The sequence below is a fragment of the Bubalus kerabau genome, chromosome 21 (assembly GCF_029407905.1).
Source record: "Bubalus kerabau isolate K-KA32 ecotype Philippines breed swamp buffalo chromosome 21, PCC_UOA_SB_1v2, whole genome shotgun sequence".
NCBI lineage: Eukaryota > Metazoa > Chordata > Mammalia > Artiodactyla > Bovidae > Bubalus > Bubalus kerabau.
In genome coordinates, this window is record NC_073644.1 from 46,267,714 (window position 1) to 46,290,937 (window position 23,224).

The 23,224-nt window shown below is 42.8% G+C and overlaps 1 protein-coding gene and 1 pseudogene across 4 annotated transcripts in view; one reads left to right on the forward strand and one right to left on the reverse strand.

Annotated features, from left to right (window-relative positions):
• Nucleotides 1-3,899: 3,899 nt before the first annotated feature.
• Nucleotides 3,900-23,224, reverse strand: part of PTPN2 (protein tyrosine phosphatase non-receptor type 2) — a 129,555-nt gene continuing 110,230 nt past the window's right edge. For 2 of the 4 annotated variants that reach the window (XM_055559092.1, XM_055559094.1), the window contains 5 exons: nucleotides 20,756-20,965; nucleotides 19,391-19,543; nucleotides 14,455-14,636; nucleotides 10,654-10,755; nucleotides 3,900-4,268 (listed from right to left, as the gene is read on the reverse strand). In XM_055559092.1, coding sequence (XP_055415067.1) covers nucleotides 4,247-4,268; nucleotides 10,654-10,755; nucleotides 14,455-14,636; nucleotides 19,391-19,543; nucleotides 20,756-20,965 — 669 coding nt within the window. In that variant the 3' untranslated portion in view covers nucleotides 3,900-4,246. Of the gene's footprint in view, nucleotides 4,269-9,977; nucleotides 10,756-14,454; nucleotides 14,637-19,390; nucleotides 19,544-20,755; nucleotides 20,966-23,224 lie in introns of those variants that run through there. The other 2 variants (XM_055559091.1, XM_055559093.1) reach the window with 1 other exon arrangement.
• Nucleotides 11,283-11,670, forward strand: LOC129635879 (prefoldin subunit 4-like; annotated as a pseudogene).

Below are 23,224 nucleotides of genomic sequence, written 5' to 3' on the forward strand. Positions count from 1 at the left end.
CCACCATCTCCAGAACTTTTCATCTTCCCAATATTGTACATGCTTTACCCTTGATGAACATCACCAGTCTTTTGGTCTTTAAAAGATTCAAATGGTTCCACTTTGTCAGGCCCACCTTTAACATTCCTGCAGCCAAATGTGACCAGCTTTTTCCTCTGGATGGAGTAATTAATACTGGTGCTTCCAACTAGTCTTCATTTTTACTTTTTTTTTTTTGTACTTTGCTGAGATATACTTGGATTTCCCTGGTGGCTCAGATGGTAAAGCATCTGCCTACAATGCAGGAGACCCGGTTCGATCCCTGGGTCAGGAAGATCCCCTGGAGAAGGAAATGGCAACCTAGCCCAGTACTCTTGCCTGGAGAATCCCTTGGATGGAGGAGCCTGGTGGGCTACAGTCCATGGGGTCGCAAAGATATACTTGACAAAAGTATAAGATATTAAAGTGTACGCTGTGATTATCTGATTATGTATTGGCTCCCTGGTAGTGCGAAAGGCAAAGTATCTGCCTGCCAATGCAGGAGACAGAAGAGATGTGGGTTCAATCCCCGGGTTGGGAAGATCCCCTGGAGGAGGAAATAGCAACCTCCTCCAGTATTCTTGCCTAGACAACTTCATGGACAGGGGAGCCTGATGGGCTACCGTCCATGGGGTTGAAAAAGAGCTGGACACGACTGAGGGACTGAGCACAAAGTGTACACTGTGATTATCTGATATGTATGTGTGCTCAGGTCTTTACTTCCTGTTGCTCTGAAGCGAGTGCATGCTAGATGCTAGCCCCAAGGCCAGGCTTGGCTGCCCGCTGTGACATGGTGCCACCACTCCCCTCTGAGACAGGGAACACATTTCCCAGGACCTTCTTCCCTGGGGAGTTCTGTTTTAGAGGCTGCAAAAGAGAAACATGCACCAAGCTCTGCTGTCTCAGCTTCCTTCCTGTGCACCAGACAGTCAGAAGTCCTGGGCCACATGCTGTCATGTCTCTTTGGTTTCCTGACTCTCTGCCCACATTCCATCCGGTGGAGGGGTTTTCACCTCCATGCCATTTGTGGGATGCTACAGCGTGTCAGATAGGCTGAGAATATTGGGGAAAGCCCCATCCAAAGAGCCACCAGTTACATTACATTCTTGACTTAATGAAGATAAACATTTATCACAAGCAGGTGACCACACAAAACAGTGGTTGTTAAAGCTTATTTCAGAGCAGCTTCCCTGGGCCTCCAGACATCTCAGAGGGATGGAGACCATGGAGTGGGGTCTCACCATACCTGGGAAATTTTGACCCTTGCCTTGACTCGGCCCTTCCCAAACTGGGGCTCGCATGGACAGTCCGTGAGAATATTTGCTGGCAATCAACACCATGCACTTTAACCCAACACCTTCAAATGTTGGACTCTTTGTGTCTCAGAGCCATACTTCCGGTATGGCCACATCCTTATCCAAGGAGTGCAGCAGAGCAAGGATCCCAAGTTGCTGTATGATGTCTCTGCTTTCCCAAAGCCATTTCTTCACATCTAAGCAGGTCCCTGATCATTTCCACCATAGTGCTCACCACCAGTCTTAACTGCATGCTTATTTCCTTATTTACATGTATATTGTTGACCTTCCCACAAGACTGCAGTAGACCAAACCATGGTCCCCTTGTCACTGAACCTGGGTAGTACAGCACCTGGCACCTAAGTGTTGAGTAGACATTCACCTAACAGATGAATGAGTAAGGGAGATTCCACTAATTCCAAATGTTCTGACACAGCTTCAACTTGGGTGCCCATGAAGGAAAACAGGGAGTCACACCTAAAGCACAAGCAACAAGATAAAAAACAAACAAGTGGGACATCAAACTAAAAAACTTCTGCATAGCCAAAAAAAAAAAAATCATCAACAAAGTAAGAAGATGATCTACTGAATAGGAGAATACATTTGTAAGTCATGTACCTGATAAAGGGCTGGTTTCCAAAATACACAATGAACTCCTACAATGCAGCTGCAAAAGAACAAACCCAGTGAAAGGGTAAAGGACTTAACGTAAACAGACATTTCTCTAAGAGGACATACAGATGGCCAACACGTATACAGAATAATGTTCAACATCACTAGTCATCAGGGAAATGCAAATTAAAGCCATAATGTGATATACCAATACCTGTCAGGGTTGTTATCAAAAAGACAAGTGATGGTGAGGACGAGGTGAAATTGGAGCTCTCGTGTACTGCCGGTGGGAATGCAAAATGGTACAGCTGCAGCAGCAAACAGCACAGAAGTTCCTCAAGAAATTAAAAACATGACCACCACACAATGCAGCAATCCAACTTCTGGGTATCAATCCAACAAATCAGAATCTTATAGACATATGAGCACTCCCACGTTCACTGGAGCGCTATTTCTAACAGCTGATATATAGCGACAACCACTGACAGATGAATGGATTAAAAAAGTGTGGTCCATACATACAATGAAGTAAATACTGCTCAGCCTTAAAAAACATAAATGAGCCTTGAGAGAATTATGCTAAGTGAAACAACCTAGTCACAGAAAGCCAAATAGCAGATTTTCCTCCTACATAAAAGTATCTAAAATACTCTAATCATAGAGTCAAACAGTAGAATGGTGGTTGCCAGGGACTGGCGGTCGGGAGGGGTAGGGAGATTAATATCAACAGGTCTGAAGTTCCAGGAGGAGTCGGAGTCAGGCAGAAGGACTGAGAAAACCCAGAAAGAAGTCCTACTGACCCTAAGGAGAAGCTTCAAAGGAGGTGATTCTGCCCTCAATAAGTCAAACAAGGGAAGAACGAAATAGAGACCACTGTGCTTGGTAGAGCATGAGCGAAGATGACCTCTATGAGACATTTTTGGAGAGACACCAGAGAAAGCCACGAACTGCTTGGGGAGAGTACGGGGAAGTCAGAAAACAGAGGCACCAAGTGCAGAGAATGTGTTCAAGATCTGTTGACACAGTGAAGGAATATCTTGATGCACTTTGTGGCCTAACAAATTTTCCATGTATTCTTCAGTAAAGATTTACTAGGGATTGGTAATGTCTGCTTACTCCTAAAATAGACCAAAACTTGCTGGACAACAAGGCAAAAAGGAAAAGGGAAAGTCATTAAATTTGTGAAAGATGATACCAATTATTCAGTGAATGGTGTTAGAAAACTTTCAGTGGCAAAACAATAGTGAGTTGTCACACGTTAATGTGATGCTCACCTGATGCAGAGGCGGGAACCTCACCAGGAGCCTGACAATGAGTAGATTCTGAGCCCAAACCCACCACACAGTTGGGAGATAAGATGGTCAGAAGGCCAAAAACCCCTGGGGAAGGAGCCTTTGGTCTCTTTACCACAGGACATGTTGGGGAAAGCACAGCCTTCAACATGAGACTAACACTGTGATTCAGAAACTGCACTTCAGTGCTACACTTACTGAACACTCATTTAATACCATCATCTATATTAATGCTTTTCCAATTAACAAAAGGGATATTGTTGCATCACCTAACCTATATTGATAGGCTGTGTGTGTTAGTAGTTCAGTCGTGCCCAACTCTTCAGCAACCCCATGGACTGTAGCCCACCAAGCTCCTCTGTCCATGGAGTTTTCTAAACAAAAATACTGGAGTGGGTTGCCATTCCCTTCTCCAGGGGATCTTCCTAACCCAGGAATCAAACCCAGGTCTCCTGCATTGGCAGGCAGACTCTTTTTTACCATTGAGCCACCAGGGAAGCCCACTGATAGGCTACTGATGGCTAACTAAATAAAAATCTCAAAGAGGCAAGGGACCAATGTTTTGAACCAATTTCACTGTAAACGTTGACTGCCGGATATAAAAACCTGAGAGCAGACCCTTAGGAGAACATTCATTATGTGAAGCAGAACTGTCCTAAGATAATGCACACAAACCAACATCGTCTATTTAATAAAAATATTTAATGCTGCCAAAAGGTATAAAAATACAGTACGAATGGCAGTACAATACAAAGTAGTCTCTCCTAATTTATTTCTTTTACATCTTTCTACATTTCACACGTGCGTTAGAAAACTTAACAATGCATTGAATTAGAGGCTTCTGCACAGTCTTCCGCTGGTGGCGCTCTTCGCTCCCTGGATGTAAGGTTTACTTTGTAAACAGACACATGTGAGGCAATCTATAGGCTTATCAAGCCTCACTGAGATTCCGGAGTGGGCTTCAGGTCTTGTTTTGCACATCAATGGTTCAAAATTTATAGCTGCAGAATATTCTCAGGGCATGAATATTTAGGTGTCTGTCAATCTTGGCCTAAAACATAAAATAAGAAGTCATCTATTCAATTCATATTTACCAAACACACAGACGTACATAGACACACACAGACATAAAAGGACTAACAATGAACTAAAAAGGTAAAAAACAAAAAATACATTCCAACACATCACACTCAACCACACTGAATGCTTCACTGTTATCTTGGTAAAGCTGCTGATGTGTTTGCTCTTCAAATAGAACTGGTGGTGTGAGGCAGACTTATGTTAAAGCACCATAACTCAAGTCTTTTACAAGAATCACTAATTATGAATTTTGTAGGTCATCCTGTATTACTCAAGAAATGACCTCCATGTGAGCAATACTGACGGACAGACAGGTTAAAAAAAAAAATGTACCCACAACAGTTCAGCAAGATTATATGGTATGTGCTAGACTTACCAATACTTTGGAATTCAATGCAAAAGTCTAATCCAATTTGGACCTCCAATGTATCATACTGCTAAAAATATTAATGAGTGTAACATCTGAACATAAAGTTGGCTTATATCTTTAACTCACAGACTGTGAGCAGCATGCATTTTGTCCTGAAGGATAACACTAATGATCACAGCAATGCAGAACTGAAGTGACATGATTTAAGTATTAAAAGAAAACACAGACATGAAATAATTGATAGATTTATTGTATTTTAATGCCAAAAAGTAAAGATAAATAAGAGTTTCAACAAGCAATAGAGATGAAATAACTAGTTTAAGGGCAGCTGAGATTTTAATGTTATTTCACAATATTTGCAAATAGCTGAATTTCTGAGGTGGTAACTGGTTTTTCCCAACTTCCTCTGCTATGACAAAAAAAAACAAAAAAAAAAAACAAAAAAAAACACAACAGCCCCAGATCTCAATACCTGTTATTATTGTGTCCCCACGTATATAAACAGAAGACATAAACTGCACCCACACTTTTATCCAAAACGTTCCATCAAAACCCCCAACACTGCGAGTTGGCTTCTTCCTGAGTGCTGGCTCTTTGGTGTCAGGTTTCCAGCACCGACACAGAAATGTCCAGACACCAAGGGAACATTCTCGTTAGATGCCTGTGGGCACAGAAACACAACGGGTGCTTCCTGCAGGGAAGCGAAACAAAACCAAACCCTGAACCAAAGTGGCTGACATAAGAAATGAAGCTCCTGATCAACCCTGACTGTTGCAAATATGAAGTGTTCCCCACACCTTCAGAAGCCCCCTCATGAAAGCAAAAGAACAAAGCCCACAAGTCAGAGTGAATGGAACCATGGTTTGAGTCACAGGGTAGTCTGATTTCCAGGATTCAGCAGTAGTTCAAACTGCTCCACAAAGTTTTTTGTAGGGAAAAACATTTGTTTCACTTGAACCATAAAAAGAGGGTTTATTTCAGGTTTTAACAGGCAAAAGTAGCTATCTAATGTTCTATGTAAATATTCCATAAAAACAGGCCCAGTGAGACATAATGGGAAAGTATGAGATCCGGAGTCACTGGGATTCTACAGATGGGAGTCCATGTCTCAGCTCTGACATGAACTAGATGTAGAGCCGCAGGCAAGTTGCTGGTTCTCTGACTCAGGGTGTCTGTGTGTGTATTTAGGAGAGGCGGAGTGTGTGCGTGTGTTTAGGAGAGGTGGAGTGTGTGTGTATATGTAGGGGAGGTATATTTAAACCGACTGACACAACTGGCAGTGCATTAACGACACACTCCACTAGATGAACGACTCTGTAGAACAACTTAAGGTCTCAACAGGGGCCATCTCCACACCTAAAGGAACAAAGTCAAATGCACCCGAAGTAGTTCCAGCCACCAGATGCTCACACTCATGTTTCACTAAAAAGAGTCACACTTTTCTGGGGTGAGCAAGGCACTCACTGCCTTACAGACAAGATTAGCTTGCCCAGTTTCCCTCTCCTGAATTCACCAAACTCAAAATAACTTCAGGTTTTTTATAGCAGTAATTTGTCATCATATGTCTTAAAAATCTAAACCAAATGAAAGCAACAGTAAAGAACTGATGTTTTTCTTTGGGGGGAAAAAAAACAGTCTCCATAAAGATAAAAACTCCCAGCCATTCTCCTTACAGTTCCCCAAACATAGTATGTGGTGGAAAACCAGAAAGTATTAGATTCTGCAAGCCATATCCGCCCTGAGTCCTATAAGTCCTATATTCCACTCTAAATTACAAAACCAAAACAGCAAGAGTTCCAATGACTGAACTGTTCATTCTCCCACTGGACCGCACAGAGCTTGTGAGGGCGCTGGATAATGTCCATGGTCAGGCTGTTCCTGATAAAGCCTCTGGCTGAGTCACCGCTCGCCCAGGCACCCTCCGTGATGGGACAGCACGTACACACCCAGGAGCACAGAGGACGCCCAGCCTTTCTGACTCGTCTGCTGCGGCAGGGGCTGTGGTGACGCTGGCCCAGAAACAGGGCTCTGAAGACAGATGTGAGGGAGAGCAGCCTCAAATTCAAACCAGCGAACTCGGGGAAAGCTCCAGAATACATCATCCAGGGAAGACAAGACCTGTATTTTCAGCGAGCCAGGAGGACTGCATTTTATTATGTGAAAAAATACTACATTTCTGTTTTTTAAAAATTGTGTTTAGAAGATGCTGCATCCCATCATCTAAGCAAGTCAAAGCCAAACAAGAACTTCCTGATGTGAGAGATGTAAACAGCTGTGACGTGGGGATGGGGGCCCAGACTCACTGCTCCTGCCCACGCTCATGCTTCCTACCCACTGACAGCCCCGCTCGGACCTGCCAGAATCAGAAACCAGTCAGCACTGACAGATAGCGTGATTCCTACACTCTTGCCTGGACTCAGGAAAAGTGGATGACACGCACAGGGGCATTCGACTTGCAGTGAGCTACATTTACAAAGCGTTAAGACTGTGTCTGAAAGTAAAAATCAAGGCAGCAAGATCCTGAAACCTGTACAGGGGACTTTCCTGGTGGTCCAGTGGTTAAGACTGTGAGCTTCCAACACAGGGGGCACAGGTTTGATCCCTGGTTGGGGAACTAAGATCCCACATACCAAAAATTAATAAATAAAATTAAAAAATAAATAAATAAAAAATCCTGTATAATAACCAGGTAGGCACTTCAGAAGTGCATTCCCTAGAGTATACAATGGTCAATACAAGATTTCCAGTCATCAGGTCTGGCCTGTGTTGGCTCACACAGAATCCAGTCCGAGACATTCTTCTAAGAGAGAAGCGACTTGCAGAAGTTATACCTTTCTCCGAGAATTTAATTCTAAACACACAGGACTCTTCAGCACCAGGACCACTTTTCCAAGACGGTGGAAAAGTCAAATCTCAGGTGACTCTGGCTCAGTGACCCGAACACCTGCATCAGCTGGAGGTCAACAGAGAACACTCCGAAACACGGAGCCCGGAGCAGCGGAAACCACCACTAAGTGGGAACAACCGTCACTGCCAAGAACCCTGCAAGCAAAGGTGGAACTGATGAACACAGAAGGATGGCTCTGTGTCAGAAACTGCTTCTTAAACTAATAGGTGTTTTTTGATTCAAACCATCAATTCTAGTTTATCTGAAACAAAGGGGACATGCACAAGTGTACATGAAATTAATAATTTGAGTCACAATTCCTTCCTCTGACACACTTGTTAGGCAGAGCTATATTTAAAAAAAAAAAAAAATCAACTTCACTTCTTTTCTCTTTTTTTGTTCATTCCTTGGTAGAAATACCAATACATAATGGACCAAAAAGACCAAAGAAAAAAAAGGACAAACACAAAATCGTTCTCTAAACACAAGAAACGGTCTGTGTCACCACAGTCCTCTCTGCACTTTCACATTAAGATACATATGGACCCACTAAATATGGAGAATTGGGTTTGTGGATATTCCACACATGCAATCATAGATAAAAACCAGCAGGAGGATGACATAAAGTGCTCGGATGAACGTGGACACAAGGTCGGAGCCCATGGTGCAACCGGAGAAGACGGCTCTGAATCAGGGCTGCCTGCTTACGAGCAGAAACAGACACGAACACAAAATGAACCAAGTATTAATGCAAATATTCTTTCTTAAAAACAATAAAGCTTCTGGCTTTTTTTATTAAGAAAATACCACCTCAGCAAAGTCAAACATAGAACTGATGTTCAGCATCTGTTCTAATTAGGAAACACCATGGAGACCACATCCTGGGAAGACACAGACCGCCGTGGCCGCTGACCCCGGCGGCTTTTACCTGATGCCAGGACCCCGCCTGCCCACCCTCCCTCAACCAGACACCTCCTTTAATAAAGGTCAGGCACCTTGCCACCCATTTCTAGCAAATGGTAAAAAAACACGACCCCTGGTAAAAACCGACATGCTCGCCTCAAGCATCTGCCGAGAGGAGGAAGACAACTAACCTATGCAGAAGTTGATTAACAAGGGTCTGCTGCCCTGGATGTGACCCGAAGAATACATTAGGACACACAGCTCCAGAAGGACAGAAAGCAGACAGACAGCAAAGCTGAAGCACTGAACCCCACAGAGCAGTCGCCCTGCTCTGCCTGGGAACAAGGGCATCATTACCAGCTTGTGTTTCCCATAAAGTCTTTTTACTTTTCTTCTACTGAAAGCAAGGCTAGCTGCAGTTGGAATTGAACAGGTCTACCTGTATTTTATTTGCATAGTAATTACTGTATTTTAGCAAAAGTAAACCAAGGCAAATTGGAAAGAAAGATTTTAAACCAATAATGACCTGAAACGTAAGGACCTTGGTGCCTGAATACAGGTGTCAAGCAGGCAGACACAGAAATGTCCCTCTTCCCTCCTTCAGTGTAAAGCTAACAGGATGCAGTGGTGCTGAGCAGGGCATGCTCCAGACACAACTGTCCTCCACAAAGAGCACAACATGTGTCCTGCTCTCACAGTCTTAGAAGGCTATTCAAACCCACTCAAAAGTCTATCTATACTGACATTTTTCAAACTGTTGTTTAAATGGTAACTGCTCTCTGAAAATAATTCAGCCTGGTGCAGCAATCTTACCCTGTTAAGTGGATAAAGCAGAGACGCCTGGTTGGAAGTTCAGCGTCCCCCCTATCCCTTCCTGGTGACCCCTGAGATATCCCACCAGCATAGTTTGAAACCACCAAAATAATGTGATTTCATTATTTCAGCAACTAAATTTATAACACCTAAAGTTTAAATAAAACAAGTTAAAACACTAGAACTCAAATGAGCAGTTAAATTCATTAAACAATATGCTTTAAAAATACTCATTAAGAAGTTAAAGGGACAGTGTAAAGTTTGAACATCATTATACTATTTATTGAAGTAGAAAGAACTTGAAAATTTTTTTTACTGCAAAACTTCAGTCAAATAAATGGAAATCATGGATAATAAAATGCTGCTCCTTATTTTGATTTCCTAAATCATGATTTACCCCAATTATAACTTAGGGTAATTACATTGAAATTTTCCTGAAAGATAAACAGTATTAATAATGGGCTTTACAGAAACCAGTTTCTTTACAAAGTCTTGACCAACTGTTACCTGACTACGCCAGTAAGGAGAACCTTCCTTCAAAGATATTTTTAGAGAAAATTTTTGTTTCTTTGTTTGTTTTTCTTTTTAAAATTGGGAAGACTGTAAAACATAAAAGAAATGCAAATATATAGTAAAAATTACTTATTCAGAGCTCTACCTGCTCATATCAAACTTCTCTTTAAGAAAACGTATCCAGTACAATTGAATCAACATACAATTTATCATTATTTTTATGGTAACAGATTTTTTCAAATTGAGCTTTTAAAAAGTACATTTAACTACAAAAGTAAGATTAAATAGGTACTTATAAAATATATTTACCCTGAAATGGTTAAGAATATAAAATGTTGATGCCCATGTCAACAGTACATTATACATTACACGCATTACTTTATGGTAATTTTCTCTCCAATAATAATGTCAATAAAACCACAATATTTATTGCTTATATCAAGTGCAGGTTAAAATCCAGACAGCCTCCAAAAATGAACCCTTATGGTAAAGGATTTCTCAGTCTGGTCAGGTGAAATATTACACTTGGCATGTATGAACACAGTGGAAAATGTACCAGTTCTTAAGAAGCATTCAAGTCTTTACTTAGGGGGTGGGTAGTGTGGGCAGTGCCCTGGGGTGCTGGGGGGACCAGACACCACACTTCTCTGTGGGTGTCAAGTCACGCGCACCATCTGGGTGAGGAGTCTGTGACAGACCAACTCTGTGACTCACGCAACACTGTCAGCTGCTAGGGCCGAAGCTTGCGGGGCAGAATTAGTTACTTATAGGGCATTCTGCTGAAGAAACAGTGTCCAGCCAACAAAAGCGCCAACCAGAATGACTGACACAAACCCCATCTTAGTGAGAATAGGTTGCCAATATAACCACCTTTTCCTCTTGCGCTCGGTCTCGCTCAGCCTCTGCTTCATCTGCTGCACCTTCTGGGCGGTGCTGGCCTTCCTGTCCTCCCGGAGGCGCTTGCGCAGAGCACTGTGAACAGACAGAGCATCAGCAGGCAGGCTCAGCTGCAGGCAGGGACTCAGCCCACATTCCGCCCCCCCCCAACTCCTTAAGTTGCTGCAAGAAGGGGAAAGGCCTCAATGGTCTGAATGGTCCACAGATACACTCCGATTGTTCAACAACAATTGCCAGTTCAACTCTGTGCTAATAATTACTTTTAGTGGGACCTGAAAAGAACCATGGTGTCAGTGTTCTATCCTTCTTTGCTAACCAGTCAGCAGAGGATTCAGCATCTGGTCCCCTCTGGAGTTTACATCTGATTTTCCACAAAAACCCCTAAACTTAACATTTTCTTGAATGTTCCACTGTGTGGTGCCTATTGTTGTCTGCCCACACTCTTTTCTAGCTCCCATTTTCCTGTTCAATATGAAATTTTTGTTTCAATGGAAGTTATCTGACTCCCAACATCACAGTCCTGGAACAAGGCAAAGAACAGTTGATGGCAACATGTACCTTACTATTTTTCCCCCTTAAGAAGAAAATCTCAAAAGCCCAAGATGACAGCCACCATGAAGAAAGCAGCAGTAGCAGACACTGTTACTTTTAAAAATCAACAAAAGACACATTTTCACAGTACACAAGTAGAATCACAGAGCTGAAGCAAGAAACAGAAAAAGGAAACAGTTCTAAAACTCAGAGATGCTTATGAGGACATCATGCTTGTAGATGAGGACTGCTTAATGATATCAGACTGGCAATCTTCCCATCAGGCACTCTTGAGGAAAAACATGAGAAATGCTGGAAGAAGCAAAAAAAACTTTGCATGAAGAAACTGACACCTTAGAATGCAAAGTGGAATCAATTCAGCAGGTGTAAGCAGATCTCAGAGTTGAGTTATATGCAAACTCTGGGAGCAATACAAGCCCTGAAGCTGATGAAAGTTAACCATTTTATAATACTTTAAAAATGTGTTTTAATAAGCTTGAGTAGTGTTTAAAATAATTTCCCTTCTTCAAATGATATGGAAAGCAAAACTTAAATTTTTTTTTTCACTTACTTAATGGAAACTCATGGAAATTTATGAGGATGAGATGGTTGGATGGCATCACCAACTCGATGGACATGAGTCTGAGCAAGCTCTGGGAGTTAGTGATGGACAGGGAAGCCCAGCGTGCTGCAGTCCATAGGGTCGCAAAGAGCTGGACAAGACTAACGACTGAAGTGAACTGGATGGAAACTTGCCTATTTAACATATATTTTTAAAAGAAGAGAGTATTCATCTATATGTTTTGCATAACAATTACATCAAGTGTAAGGGCTATTAAAATTAGTTACAAAAAAACTAAATCTCACAAACCCCATCTTCCTTCAGGTACTGCTGTATTACAGCGGAAGCCTAGCCAGCCTCCCTGCCTTCAGAGTCAGGCTGCCTATGCCACAGCAATCGCTGTGAGGCATAGCCCTGACTTGCTGCTTGGTTAAGAGTCCTGAATGCCTCTTCAGTGTCTACTATATCACCAGCCAGCTTTCTTCTTGCCTCAAGTGTTTAACCTAAATCTAATAATGAGAAACAGTCAGAGGGATCCAGATCATGGGGTGTCCTAGAAGGCAACTCATCTAAAAGCTGCAAACAATGTCCAGCAGGGAGTGAACAGAAGGTGGTGGATGGTCCCAGGTGAGGAGCCTGAAGAACCACTCATACGCTGCATGATCCTGGACAAGATCATGAATTACTTTTTTAAATAGCTAAACAGACCAGGATCATAAAAATGTTCCAAAATTACATTATGGCGACCACTACGTAACTCTGTAAATATGCTCAACACAGTGAACTGTATGCTCTAAATCTGTCAACTTTATATGTGTATTATCTCAGTACAGTTATTTTCTCTAAAGCTATAAGGTGGGTTTTCAATAATTAGAGAACTTTAAATACAGTCTACATATTAGATTATTTTATCAATGTTAAATTATTCTTGGGGATACGGGCACCTTTAGCCACTGCTGGTGGGAAGGCAAAGTGATGCAGTCATTTGGAAAAATGGCTTAAAAATGATCCCCATGTAGTGACCACGTGTGACCCAGCAGCCCCACTCCTAGTTAACACACAAAGGAGATGAGAGCATGCGTGCTCACAAAGACTCTCCAGTGTTCACCTACCGTGTATGGCCTTGGTCCCGCCCAAGTAGCTTTTCTGCTGTTCTCTAAGTCTGTTTCCTTCTAAACTAAGAACACACTTCTCGCTTCTCTCAGCCCCTGGAGTCCTTCTTATCTTATAGCACTTCATTTACAGTAAATCACTTATGATGCTGGTCTGGGTTCTTGTTTTGTCCTCTAAGTGTATTAGCAACTTGGGACTATGTTTTGCCCATCTCCGTATGCCTTGCAGTCTTCCTTCCACTTTTCCTTATCACAGACACAGGTAGCTCTGCCTGAATGATCTCCACCTGAGTATTTCCTACAATGATGTGTAAAAACTTTTATTCAAAATTCACTCTCTGGACTTAAAATTCATATAACAAGTATGTATGTACCTGCCAGTTAAAAAAAAAAAAAAATACCCTGTAATCAAGAGCAGGCAAAGCACATATAAAATATAAAAGGATACAGAGCCCACAGTATTATTTCCTGACTTAAAAGCATTAAGTCTGAGGTAGAAGAAAAGACAAACACCTCTATGCTTTAACTTGTGACTAAACCACTGACATCACATATAACAGCTAAGTCAGAACAAACTCTGCAGTACAACATGTAACTGCCATGGACTGCAATTCCTTATGTCTTGGGGAAACACAGAAATGAAGTTAAAATGTAAGGAGACCTTAATGGTTTTCACAGCATATCCCAAGATCCCAAAGTAACAAATATGACTACAATGTAAAATTTTCCACAAGAAAAAGCATGTTTGACAAAAAGAAAAAAAAATTCACTCAGTTACTGAAGAGAGGAAGAAAAAGTGTTCCTTCACTTTTCTAAGAAACTCACACCTCAGGATATCAACTTCACACTACAATGTGAGATATCTGGAGCCCTAGAAGTATAATTTTTCGAATTTAAAAACTTGAATAGTTTACACATTCATATGCATTCAAAACTCTAAAAGTACAGGGCATTTTATGTGATTTTTTAGAAAGACTTTTTTCCTTTCATAACAAATTTAAATTGAAATATTCATTTAACTATTTCATAATGGTATTAATGGGATTCCAAGGTGGCTCAGTCGTAAAGAATCCACCTGCAAATGCAGGAGGCACAGGAGACACTGGTTCAATCCCTGGGTCGGGAAGATCCCCTGGAGGAGGAAATGGCAACCCAGTCCAGTATTCCTGCCTAGGACAGAGGTCCCGCCAGGCATGGACAGAGGAGCCTGGCGGGCTACAGTCTATGGGGTCATTAAGAGTTGGACAAGACTTAGCAACTGAGCACTCATGCCCTCAATGGTGGTATTACCGCTTGTTTTCTGTGCCATACTAAACACCTTAGCATCACTTATGTTAACTTTTACACTCTAATACAGTGCTAAACCCATATGTGTCAAGCCATTTTCCAACAGGCTTCTGTCTATAAACTGTCTTCTTTGAGATCAAGGATGTCATCATATACTATTTAAATGCCCTGCAATAATAAATTGTTACATTAATTCAATAAAGGATCTATATTAATTCATACCCACGAACTTATTAGAATAAGAGTCCCATCTTTGCAAGCACATTGCTGCAGTAACCTTACCTCTCGCTGCTCTCCTCCAGAGCTTCCTGTGTTTTAGTGGACAGACCTGAGTATCTGTCTCCTGTCAGTTTTTCCTCTTCTAGGCCTATCCTGTTCCCATTGTATTTTTCAGTCATTATTTTGGTTGGCGAATGATCAAAAACAGGACATACATCTTCCTTAGAAAGTTCTTTCCAACGTTTCTACATGGGGAAGAGAAATGAGAAACAAATGAAAACACTCGAGTTTTGATTTTCCTTAAATAAAATTTATGGAATGTAATTTTATAGTGAAGACAACCCTGTGATGCTAATATATGAATGAAAGAGGAAAACGTGTTTTGTCAAACCACTTCTAGCTATGTCTACTTGAAGTTGAATTTAATAATAATAATAATAAAGCATTTAATACTGATGCACATCAGTATGTAGTTGAACACAACCACCTTAATAAAACACAGTGACTTTAGCCCATTTGAGACAAACTACACCAGGACCTCATGGTAAGATCTTCAAGGTCTGACTGTACTGTTCCTAATGCAGAGGCACCTGTTGCAGGAAGAGTGACCAAGATGGCCCATGAATGTGACCCATGTCCTCCGGCTCGTTGCCACTGTCCAGTCTAGAGAGAACCAGCAAGTCCCTCCGGTGCCAGAGGACTCCAAAGACTGTGCCCACCACGGGCACCAGCAGCTGGCCTGACTCAGGGCAGGAAGGTCCCCAGCAGCCGGGAATGTGGGGTGGCAGGACTCAGACCACAATGAAGAGCCATCCACCTTCCTCCTCTGAGGCAGGAAGACCCAGGCTCTCCAAGTCCTCCAAGGACTGGAACATGTTCACCCGGCTCCCGGCCATCTGTGGAGGAGCAGAGGCACGGCTGGGACAGCCAGCAGCTTCCATGACCTCTAACTCTGACTCCGGCACAGACCTGAGAGGCCCTCTTTAGAGATCTATCCTGCAAATGTGGAGTCTCAGATCTAATAATGAGTAAGGTTCCCTGAAACTACTGTCTGAGAATTTCAAGGATTCTGACAGAGAAGGAATACTGCACAACTCACATTCTTCTGGGACTGACAGAAGAACACTCATTCTCTGCAGTTACTGTGGTACAAAATGGCACTACTTAAACAATGCCTGTATGTTTAGATTTTAAAATTTCAGGAAATTCACTGACACACTGATAAACTAATTTCCAGCTTGTCTTATTACATAACAAAGGAATTAAAAAGGTATTTTGTTACACTCCACCTTCCCTGACATGGCTCTTCTATGAAGCTGCATAGTGTGTGAATGGATCTCCTTTTGTTCTATGAAGTTGACTCACAAAAGACTCAGAAAGTACAACTCTGTAAATTGTTGTGTTTGGAGGGCAGTGAGCACAACAGCATGGCTGGAGGAAGGGGAGCCTGGAAAGCGTGGCCAGACAGGTGAGGCCAAGAAGGAGGTGGACCTCAGGGAAAGACAACCTTGACATGAGGCAGCCGGGGTGGGTCTGCGCTCTCCCGAAAGGGACCTGCGGTATCTCCATCACATCCAAAAAGACTATCTCATCAAGAGCTGAGAACCCACATAACAACACACAAGAGTAAGATGCTTTCACCTGAGGTGACTGTGTCAATTTTGTTCTTTCCCGTTGAAAATTTTTCTCTCTGTCCAAATAGCATTTTTTTATACTGGAGGAAATGCAGTGGAGAGACAGCTACTTCCTGAGCACTACCACACCCCTGCTGACCTAAGACTCCACCTACACTGGTCCCCTATCCTTATGAGACCCCCGGAGGAGGTGCGGCTCCTTCTGCTGCTCCCTCCTGTCATACAGGGAGGTGGGCTGGGAGTGAACATCCTGCCCCAGGCTCCACAGCTGCAGAGCTGGGATGTGAACCCAGAGAGCCTGGGCTGACAGTGCCAGAAACCCTCAGGATGCTCTGCATCTTGGAAATAACCATTAGTGTCAGACACCAGAGAGTTTAAGTATCCAACAAAAATGTTAACTGTCTCCAGAATTATGCTGAGCAATTTTTCACCAAGATCTAGTTACTGAACTTGGCCTCATACTTGGACAAAACTGAACAATGTCAATAAACAAGATGATGCCCAAAAGCAAGACTCACTGGCCCACTTCCCAGAATCCACCAAGACTCAGCAAGGTGCAGGGGTGGTAGTGGGTGGGGTCTGTCAATGCTAGTGAACTTCAAAGGAGAAAAACAAAGAGCAATGTCTTTCTGCCACATCTCTGGGCAGAACTGAGGATTCGCTAATAAAGATGTGAAACACCAGCAATGGTACTACGTTTATGACAACCTCAGGCCAAAAAGATGGAAGGTAAACAGAGTCCTTTTAAAGACAGCTAGAGCTCATCGCCTCTTTCCCAATGGGCCCAGGCCACTGGAGATGGCAGTGCATGAACATGCACTATGTGGTCATCGCACACAGTTACTAGTTTCAGGTACGGTCATTTTGGGAGTAAATACTAACAGCTTTCCTTTGTCCTGGCAGGTTCTAAATCATTTCCTAGTCACATATATCAGAAATTTTCACAGGAAAATGAACATGAAACTATAGTCAACAATGAAAACACCACTCGCGTCACATAAGCCCAGATTAAGACAGAAGGTGGAGACAGATGCCCCCTTCAGGAAAAAGAACCAGAGACAAAGCTTACACAGTGCAGGTGCTACTGGACAGAAAGACAGTATCCTGCACCCACTGCCATCAGCTCACACTAGAGAAGCTTCCTTCTTTCTTCTTACAAATACTCATTTCCCCCAAAATCAGAGGCAAAGAGGAGGAGGAAGATGCATGGAGAGAAAAAAAAGCCCATAAATTGCCTATTACCCCCTTATGTGTCCTAGGAGATGCTTGTGGGGCACGGGACACTTAGGGTTAGCCATGTGTTCTGGGGTTTCCACACAACAAAGCAACTCTTGATCTTTGTAACAGGACAGTTTTATGATTTAAGATTTCAGGGAAATCTATTTCTCTGAGATTTCTGTTCTGTTCTAAGCTAAGGTTCTAGGATAGCACTCGTCTAGTGAAATGTAATGTAAGCCACATATATATGTAACTTTAAAAATATCTAATAGCCATGTTTTAAAAAAAGATGAATTTTAACATGTTTTATTTAACTCAATATATTAAAAATATTGTCATTTGAACACATAATATTTTTAAAATTACTGAGATCTTTTACACTCTTTCTCCCTGTATTTGTACATCTTAAATTTTAAGCGGAACTCAATTCAGACTGGCTTCATCTCAACACTAAACAGACACATGGCTACAGCATGAGACATCAGGGGTTCCAGAAGGAGAAAACAGTCTGAAAATAACTACACAAAATAAACAAGTCCATACACTGATACATAAATACTACTGCTGCACGGCCACGCAGCCCTGGAAGCACACACACGCGCGTTAGTGGTTACACGCTGGGGGGTGAGGGTGAGTTAGCGAGGACTTCTACTTTGTAAATGATGTACTTTCACAGTCTCTGAATTCTCATATATTCAGTAGGTACTAACTGATTGCTGAGACCAGTTCTGTGGAAACTGAGCCCCCTGGAAGGTAACAGGCTCTCTGACCCTGAACACCTGAGAAACAGAGGCATTTCCAATGGGCCCTGGAGGCAAAGGATCTGTGGGTCTGAGCGGGGATGAAGGTGCTGGGTCAGGGACATGATGGCCACACAGCACAGATAAACTGGGACAGAGGAAATTCCCCTGAGCCACACACCACAGTCACACGGGAATCACGTCCATAAAACCCATCTCCATGGGGAAAGCAATCCTCAGAGGAGGCACATCCATGTTCTAAGTGCAGCGAGGGGCAGTGCCCTGAGGAAGCGCCCGTCTGGAGGAGCCAGCGAATGAGTGCAGCAGACGGGGTCAGCACACACACTGGCACTGAAGCTGGTGGACATGCACGTTAGAGACGCTCCGCATCTTGAATGCTGAGGTGGCGTCTAGGGGAGGCACTAATGTCTCGTGAGTTTAATTTTCACACACCAAACACTTTACTGATTGAGGGCACTGAGGAACTTCACCTTTCTCTTCATTAAAAATTTTCCTTTGAGGCTAAAGAGGGGGAATCTTTTAAATAAAACTTAAAATTTTAATTGATAAATAGACTGTCTTGAATAGTTAAAATAATCACAACAAAAACGTTAGCTGATAAGTAAAATTGTTCACAAGTATTTAAATATCTGTGTAATCTATACGAAACAACTACTTATACATCATTCCACAGATGGTGTGATCTGTTACAAAACAGGGCTTATTCAGAATCTTGTTCTTTTGTCCATAATCACAGAAGCTAGAGAGCAAGTAAGTGGTTTTATGTAGGAGAAACAAAAAGAAAATCTACCTGCTTATGTAAAATTCTATATGATTGGCTCAGATAAGAAACGGTAGTCTACTGTTACTTCTGTTTCTATTTTACATTTTATGTTAGTACATAAACACACGTTTCTGAAAATCAATCTTAGCTTTTGCAGAACAAAAATACCCTCATGAGAATAAAGCTACCAACCAGAGAAAAACAACACTGTCTTGGTTCATTATATCTGCTTCAAGTACTCAAGCTGCTTGCTCACTGTTGTAGCAGATGGAATAATCTATTTACAAACTAAGCATTCTTGTGTAACTCCAGGCCAGGTTTTAATGGGCCAAAAGTACCTAATTTTTCCAGTTATTTCAATGATTAAATGCTTAGACTCTCTTCTACATGAAACTTCTACGTTTTTTAATGAAACCATGTTCCCATCTGGGCTTCTGAGAGATAAGCAAGATTTAACAAGAGGCTGAGGAGCACACGAAGAGGTGGGCACAGGCTTTTCCATCTCAGAAGCCAGCTGGGCCCACCATATTAATGTAAACACACTTCTCAGGAGGAAGGGAAAGGCCCCATGGCTTACATGGAGAGCAGTTACCTGACGACAATACACTTGACACACGGTTTACCTGTATACTTGAGTCTCCCTTTATAAACTTCGCTCCTTCTATTATAGTCATGTAGGAAAATCTGAGCTGATCTGGTGTCTGAATCAGCCCCATTCGGTATTTTCTCATATTCAGTAACAGTTGTTTAATGTTAATATTGTCTCCTTTTTCTATCTGCAAGAGAGGTAAACATTATTCAAGCCTTTTGTTGTTACAAGTCCAGAAAAGAGAAGCAGTCCAAGATAACCACTAAGAGCAAGCCAGCCCAGGCCGCCATTCCCTGTCCAGGTAGCACAGGGAGGACCCACGGCTGACTCCAGCCAATAGTCATCTCACTTGTGGTGGCCTAGCGACTGGTGATTGGTCGAAGGAAGGATTTATGCCAAGTGCTGGCTTAACGTAAGGATAAATACACAGAGAGTAGTGTTCTATTTTAAGGAGTAAATCTTTTCATTGGGCGCCCCCTGCCTTCATATCTGTACACAGCAGCCTCATGTCTGTACACATCAGTCTGTGGAAGGCAGCACCCAAGGAGGTGGAGGACAGAGACCCATGGTGACAACACTGCAGATGATACGGCAGGCCACTGCTGCAGGAGCCAGGCTGAATCCACTGTGCCCCTACCCCATCCCACCCCACACCAAGTGGAAAGGAGAACAGTTGCTGCAGTAACTTTGGGAGGGAACTGGCACACACACGATCCAGTTTTAATATTTACCATCAACAGACCAGATGCTTAAGAGTTCTTAAACACATCAAAGCTCACTTACATGTAACATCAGCTTTAGATGGAAGCACAGGGTATTAAACACGGTGTTAATACAGTGACGTCTAACATACCCCAAAAAGAGGACAGGCACATGCCCGTGTCCCGGTGGGGGCTGGGGGAGCTGGGGCGGCACACAGCCCTCGGGCACCACAGGAACCTCAGGGGGTGATGTCAACACCACACAGACCAAGAGGCTTAGACAGTATGTGTTCCTAATACACTGATTCACTTAATTCTCACAACAGTCCTGGGAGGGAAATACCACCACCACCAACAGTTTGTAAATAAGGAAACCAAGGCAAGAAGGAATTCAGTATTATCTACCAACTGATGTCTGAAAAATACAGTGGGCAAGGGAGACAACCTATCATTTAACTAACACGAAGCTACCAGCACAAGTCTCTTCCCAGAGCTTGAGGATTATCCTGGTCACAGCCGCTTCCACTCATCACAAGCAAGAGGCAGCTGAAAGGATGTGAAAGAGAATTTTTGGTTTTTCTAAAAAAAGGCAGCTGTTTAAGTTTGAAAAGCGCAGTTCTGGGATCCTGGCATTTGAACTTAACTTCTGCCAGTGGAAACAACAAAAACGTATGGGAGCTTGAAACGAGGCCACTTACCAGAACAAGGCAGCTGTCCACCAGAGAAAAGGTGCCCGACCGCCCGATGCCGGCACTGCAGTGGATCACCGCAGGCCCGTGCTCAGGGTTCAAGGAGCCAGATTCCCGCACTTTGAATAAGAAATTGAGAAACGAAGCTGGTGATTCAGGGACTCCAAAATCTGGCCAGGTAGTATAATGAAAGTGAGATATTGTTCTGGTTTCACCAGTCTAAAAAGTGAAAATTAAGGGGGAAAGGTTAGTTCTAAGTTTTTTGTTTTAAAAATCTACTGCAGTAAGATGTATTTTGTGTAATGCACCATGACTTTTCATTTGGTTGTTGATAATCACACATACAAGTTTGGGAGTATTTTCTTTAGAAGAATTTGAAATATATTACTAGTTAACACTTTTGTAACAATTACTATTTTGTAGGTACATTCTAAGCTTTTTATGTATTAACCCATATAACAATCCCATTAAAATCCATTTTCCAGATGAGGAAACTGAGGCAAGGGTTAAGTAATGCACCCAAGGTCACACGTAAGAAGATGGAAGAGCAGGACTGGAGCAGCACCTGGGTCTCCACCACTGACCTGCACCACACACGCTGCCAGGTCCTCTCAAATCACACATCGTGATGAGTGAATTCTCTATTTTTATAAATTTCTACCAGTGTAATTTCACATCTTTACTGGTTTCCTATTTAAGAATTTCAAAGTTTTGGGTGGGCCTTTCCCAGTGGCTCAGTGGTGAAGAATCTGCCTACCAATGCAGGAGACATGGTACTGATCCCTGGTCTGGGAAGATCCCACATGCCACTGAGCAGCTAAGCCCAGGAGCCACAACTATTGAACCCAGGTGCCCTAGAGCCTGTGCTCCACAAGCAAAGCCACTGAAATGAGAAGCCCACGCACCACAACTAGAGAGTAGCCCCTGCTCGCTGCAACTAGAGAAAAGCCCACATAGCAACAAAGATCAGCATACCCAAAAGTAAATAAATAAATAAAATTATTTAAAAAAATTTTAAGTTATTTAAAAAAAACAATTTCAAATTTTTTAAAGATACAATCGTCCCCCTTATAAGTTACCTTTCTGATTCAGCTACACAGGCACAGAGGAACAACTCAAGAATTAAATACACAATCTTTACATTTTTAACTGAAACTGCTCTCCTAATTGCTGTTTTCCACATGGTAACAATTCCCAACCCTAGAACTGTTGACACGCCTTGGCTGATGTGCTGATAACATGGTTTACCAACATGCTAAATGCTTCCTGTTTCATACAGCCTGCCTGGCTAGCTACTCAGCACTGCTTCCTGGATATTCCCAACAACCTTTATTTCTGCCTAACTCATTATAAAACATCCCTCAGCTCTGCCAGCGGCCCCCCATCCCCGGGAGCACTGCTCTGCCTCCTACTCCTCATTCAGAGGGAGCAGGGACCCACTAACAGGTCTCTGCACAATTTTCAACCCAGGCACGTGGTTAACATACATCTTCCTATAAACAGGCCTGATGTTCCCGCCCTGAGGTTCCAGGAGGTGTTTTAACCCTTTCCCAGACAACCACCCTGCTGCAGTCCTCAGCCACCACGCTGTGCTGACCACGCACAGCTAGCCAGACTTGGTCCCTTAGGGCCTGAGCCAGGTCAAGATGGACCTGCTAGAGCTCCAGGCTGGGCAGGGGTGGTGCCAGGACCCTGCTCCCACGGGTGTGGCCTATATGGTGCAGTTCAACTCTGCATCACACCCTGGCCCCAACCTAAGGTCACCCCACAATCCTGGGCGACCACTTGCTTTTTCTTCGCTTGAATGATGTTGGCTTAAGATCAATGGCCTCTTTCTTTCTTCCAAATTCAGGTCACAGTGTCTGGGACACTCAAGCCAGTTCCCAGAAATGCTCACCACTGTTTGTATAATACAGTCTTCTGCACTAATAGATTTCTGAAAATCCATCTTTTTCTTCCCCAACAGGAATGTACTAAAGAACTTCTTATAGGTAATTTTTTTTTTAAATTAATTAACCCCTCCTGAAACAAGACACAAAAAACACAGCTCACAAAAAAAAAAAATCACATTAATTCCCAAAGGGCCATGTGAAGTAATAGGAGCCACATGTTTACTGCTGAGGTATAAAAAAGTTTATGTGCACAACTGGAGGCCCTTTCCCTCATTTCATGTTGGAAAAGTAATGAGAAGGGGGAAGGGTTCCAGAGCGGGGAGAGCTCAACTAAAATTCATCTCTACACGTGGACCCCACAACCTCCAATAGGGTCCTATTCTCTACACTGCGAAGCCACGACTTCCAACAGAGTCCCCAGTTCTCTACAGGCGGACCCCGCAATTTCTGACAGAATCCCAGTTCTCTACACATGGACCCCACAATTTCCAACAGAGTCCTAGTTTTCTACACTCGGATCCCACAACTTCTGACAAAGTCCTCGTCTCATATCAGTGGGCTCACCCCTTCCTCCTCCGTGGTCACC